Raw genomic sequence first — 5,160 nt, forward strand, 5'->3', positions numbered from 1 at the left:
AAAATGAATCCTTTGGCGTCTGGTCGGTTCACTTGGGGTTTAGTGGTGCGGCAGAATCTTTTCTCAGTACGACGTGAATCATTTCGGTAAGTTTTTAGACGAGGTTTTGTTGTTCTGGCCCATTTTATGACGCATTCTGTTCACTATGATTGCGTTAGTTAACTTGATATGGGATTGTTTTAAGTTTCTGCGAGACATATATGATATTCTTTCGTCTGGTATTCTACTTCAAGTGAGTGAATGAGGTAGTCAGTCCTCTTGGATGAGTCAGTAAGCGCTGCTGATGCTATAAAACCACCTTGGTCTCAAGCTTCAGTAAATCATCGGGAGTCATGAGCAAATCAGCACGCAGATGACGGGAAAATCAATGCAGATAACGAGTAAAATGCAGCGCAGCGCTAGAGTGACGACCAGGAAAGCTCAAGACTCCCATTTGAAAAGAAATTAAAAACAAAGGCGACCAAACAGACAACAACACACGAACCGACAGCAAAGCACCACCGCAACAACAGCAAATCTCAAACGAGCTCGAAAGCAAAGACGAACAACAAAACGAAAACGATAAACGGCCTCAATGGCGCCAGTAAACACAAGCAAACAGAACACGAAACACACCAGACACCCTTACTCGTCGTCTGAATCGAAGACTAAGCTGGTGAACATGGTTCCAGCCCGACGCACCGGCGGCGTTGGCATCAACTCCTCATCGTACTCTGAGCTCAACTCGTCCTCAAAGGCCCGGCCGGCGCGAGGTTCGTTGTTGGGCTCGGCAATGCCCTCCTCTTGGGCGACAGCGGTGTCGAGAACAGCAGCTCGTGCGTGCCATGCGATGTCCTGACGATCGGCAAGCCGCATACGGGATGTGAAAGTGCCTTGCCTAAGCTGGGACATGGTGGTGTCGTACATGCGCTGGGCAATCCTGTCAAGCTCCTCCTCCTGGCTCGCAGGGGGTGCCCTAGGGCGGCGAACACGGCGTGCGGGCGGGGGTTGGGGGGCCTCTTCGGAGTCGGAGTCGGAGTCGGAGTCGGAGTCGCGGTCAGAAGAGACGGAAATGGTGCGGCGGCGTTGGCGGGGGGGCGCATCGGACTCTGAGTCGGATTCGGGCCGGGATCGGACGGCGCCGGGAGCAGACCGGACAGCAGGGCGGGCGGGCGAGCTCCTGAAAGGGTCATCGTCGGAACTCGGGGCAGGGGAGCCATGGGGCTCGTTACCAACGAGGGGGATGTTGTGGTCGCGCAAGGGGATATCATTGTCATCGCCGAAAAGGGGATTGTAGTCGTCGCGCGCGTCGTCGTAGCGGAAGTCGAGAAAAGCGTCATTGTTGCGACGAGAAGCTTCAGTCTCTTCCTCTTCCTCTTCCCCATGTTGCTGCTGCTGTTGCTGATGGCGCTCCTCCGCATCCTGCATCAGGCCCATGGCTTCTGCTTCTGCTGCGGCCTCCTCCATCTCAGCCTCGTGGAGAGCGAGCATGCGCTGTGCGGCGGCTTCTTCCTGGTGGAGGAGCTCCAGCTCGGCCCAGTCTCGTTCTTCGGCAGCTTGTTCGTGCAGGCGCTGGACCCTCACAACCTCAGCATCGGCGACGGCAAGCTCAGCAGCGAGCATCTTGGCGGCTTGTGTAGCTACGGCCTTGGTGAGGTTAGAGGCCCCGGAGGTGATGACAGCCTGAAGCAGCAGCCCGGCATTCTCAGGGTCTCGTGGGGAGCCAGCCCAGAGAGCGGCCAGGTCGTTGGTGGTGGCGCCAGGGCGGGAAAGCACTTTGTCGGTGATCCAGACCATCTTGCGGATGATGAGGGGGGCGATGGGCGGTCTAGGAGCATAGGCAGCGGGAACCCAGGGGTGAGCTCCCCAACGGTGCTGGAGAGTCGCAAGGCCTCTCTCTGCGCTGATGTCTTTGGCGGCAACGGACGGATTCTCGCGGAGGTGTTGGTGAAGCTGTCGTCCATGGCCTTCGACAGAGGCGAGCAAGGAAGCCGCAGCGCGCGAGGCAGCTTGTGGGCGAACAGCGGCGGCGGGCGTGATGGTGTCGTTGATGAAGGCAGACACGACATCGGCGGTGGGGGCGGCGGTATGGGGATATGCATCAATGAAGTTCTATATTGTTGGCAATATTAGTGTCGGACTTATGTGAGACGACAGATGATCTAGAGTTGATTGATATAAGACACGTTGGTCTAGCCAGGTTCCGCATTATATTTGGAGTGAAAATGAAAATCATAGGAGGCTTTTCTGTAGAAAGGGGTTGGATAATACAGAAACACATACGAGTCGTCCGCGGTTCGCGCCAGACTGGTTGTCGCGGTTCGCCATGGTGGTTGAGGTCGAGAGAGGTAAGGTGAGGTGAGGTGAGGCGAGACGAGGCGAAAGTCAGACACCAGACAAGAAAAGACCACACAGAACAGAATTCAACATTGGCCGAGGCCGAGAAACCGAACAAACGAACGACAAACAGACAACACCGAGACGTCAGGATGATGATGGCTGTAGAAGGGGAAGGGAAAAGAGGGGTAGGGCATGAGGCGGTGGTATGGCCTTGCAGACTCTGCCCGCAGGCACCTGAGATGCAGGTGCTCTCCTCCAATGTGGCTTCCATGTCAATTGGCACCTTTCGATGGACATCGCACTTGCCATGTCCACGTCGCGCCTGCACACACTCGCACATCACTGAGAGGCGCTGTGGACGGACCCTCTGTGTGAAGGGAAAGAACGCAGCGACGGCAAGACACGAGAGAAATACACGAGAGCCGACGCCGAAGCAAAAGGTAAAGGAAAGATGGTGATTCTCCCATTTGTCGATCTTGCTAGACATGAGTGCCTACTTCGCATTCCGAAAAGTCCCTGTTTGTCCAGTGCGTCTCTGCTTCCTCCCACCCCCATCACCCGGCCGTTCAGTATTCTGCAACACTGACAATTGCCTGTCGCGCCTACCTTGACTACCTTGACTGCCCCAAAGAGAAGACACAACAATGCGCCTGCTCCCCTGAGCGTCCCCCGGCCACTTGGCCTCGCTCTCAGTATCGGACGTCGTCATTGGGAGTGCCCCACTTTCGTCTCTGCCAAATGCCCAAAAGTGGAGCCCACCAAAGCACACTGCAGTCTTCCACGAGTGTCAGCTCCCTTTTCCTTCCGTTCTGTGTGTCCCAACCACGCGCCGTCCGTGTTTCCGCTAACATGTATCCCGAAGAAGCTTTTTGCCCGTTCGTGAGGTGTCCTCCGGGGCATCTGGCGACACCACTGAGCGAGAGGATACGCTGCTGCCGGCGCCATAAGCCATCCTATCCAGATGCCTTTTTCAGACGGACCCCGCCCTATAGATTATCCATGCAAGTCGCCATTGATTGCGCTGTGCTGCAAACACTGCCGGCTTGGGCATCGGAATCTCGTGATGCTTCCAATCTTCAATGCGCTGCGCCCACTCAATGTCAGCGCTGTTGTCAAACTTCCAGTGCGGCTTGGGGCCTTCCTCGATCCGTTTTCTCTCGTCCGACACGCGCTGTGCTATTTGAGCGCGGTCCGTCGTATCGACCAACGCGCCCAGCCTCACGAGTCTGGACACCATGTGCACAGCTGAAAGTTCGCCTTCCTCTCCGTCCTGACTTCTCCCCTTGACATCCTCGGAGAAACAAGCGTAGTGAAGGCTCCAACACCCAGCCTCGTCTGGCCAGTCGTGAACTGGTCCATTGCGTAGAATCGTATCTCGGAGTGGGCCGTGGCACTGGTCGATGGTCCACTCCATCATTTCCACCATACGGCCCGCAGCCATAACATGCAGCCCCGTGAGACCTCCACAGCTGCTATGCGGCCGGTCCCATACAGCTCCCTTGCTGATCAGAAGTTTCGCTATGGCCTCGTTCCCGTGTGCGAGCGCCAAGTGTAGGGATGTTGGCTCGACGCCACCTCCGGCAGACCACATGCCTGTCGTGCAAATAGCATTCATGTAGGGCGACGGGCAGAGACAATCCAGCAACGCGCTGGGGTCAATCGAGACTCCACGTCTGAGAAGCCAGCGGGCCATGTCCTTGTCGCCTCGCATTGCAGCTGCATGGAGGAGAGTCGCATATGGCTGGCCATCTTCAGGGTCCATGTGGCGTTTGGTCGGGCACCGCCAGGGGACGTAGAATGCAGCGGACAAGACTGGTGCGGTGTCAAGAGGTCGGAGGACGCGCGGAATGTAGGCAACCAGACGAGACAGGAGAACGAGATCGCCGGAGAGCGCAGCGGCCATGAGAACACCTACCCGATTGGCGGGAAGTTTTCTGCCATCGTCAGAAACGCGCGGGCAAGATTGAGGAGCGAGAAGGTTGCTCACTTTGGCATTGGAGGCCCAAAGAGCCGTCGATAGTCTGGGGGGCTTATGGCCCGACTGCCATGCAGAAACCGCCTGGCGCCGTTAGCAACGGAGTTTGCAGGGTGGATGGAAACTGACATCCAGGACCTGCCGGGACAGAGCATATACCAGTCCCACAGGATGGCATGCTTGTAGAGAACGGGGTTCGCGACGCCATGCAGTATGCGCGACACTAGAGTCAGGTGGGCCAGGCTCCGTAAGTCGAGATTGGCGTTGTGATCAGGAATCGCAAGGGCTTCGGCGATGCCGGAGAGTATCTCAGGAGGGAGATTCGAGAGGCGATCCATCGTAGTGCTCAGGCAGGCAATTTTGAATTGGCTTTGTTTCTTTGTGGAATGAATGCAGATGGTAGTGGATTTTTGAGGACGTTTCTTGGAGTTTTGGGTGGCAGCAGGTGCTCTCTCCGGGGTGGTCAGCGATCGGGATGCCTCGGGAAGATGTTGTCAGGAGGCGTGGGAGTTGAAATAAGGTGTGCAGTACCCAGCGTGTAGGTTTTTTTTTTTTTTTTTTTTTTTTTTTTTTTTTTTCCCATTTGGCGCCTGCAGATGACAGCGGCCCGGACCGACTGTGAGACAGGGATGCCACTCAGCGACTCTCGGGGCGATCGTTCTCCAGAACCGGTAGGCAATGGTGCGCCAGAACACTAGCTGGGGTTGGTGAGATCGGCCGATTGGGCAATGAACCAAAATGGATGACTTTGTCCGAACACGCGCCTGACTTGTTTTTTGGCGAGGCAGATGCGCTCTCGGCACCTTCCAGTGGAGATGAGATTCAGCGGTCGCGACGGTAAATGGAAGGACACTGCAGGTGCCTGC

General features: G+C 56.4%; 1 protein-coding gene across 1 annotated transcript; it reads right to left on the minus strand.

Annotated features, from left to right (window-relative positions):
• Positions 1–624: 624 nt before the first annotated feature.
• CGCA056_v015006 (uncharacterized protein) lies at positions 625–2,307 on the minus strand (the record flags this gene model as incomplete). The annotated part of the gene is made up of 2 exons (XM_037330247.1): positions 625–2,091; positions 2,263–2,307. 2 exons carry the CDS (start codon positions 2,305–2,307, stop codon positions 625–627), a joined length of 1,512 nt encoding a protein of 503 aa, XP_037171375.1.
• Between the last annotated feature and the right edge of the window lie 2,853 nt (positions 2,308–5,160).

Source organism: Colletotrichum aenigma (genome assembly GCF_013390185.1).
Source record: "Colletotrichum aenigma strain Cg56 chromosome Unknown KSG_Cg56_contig12, whole genome shotgun sequence".
Taxonomy (NCBI): Eukaryota; Fungi; Ascomycota; class Sordariomycetes; order Glomerellales; family Glomerellaceae; genus Colletotrichum; species Colletotrichum aenigma.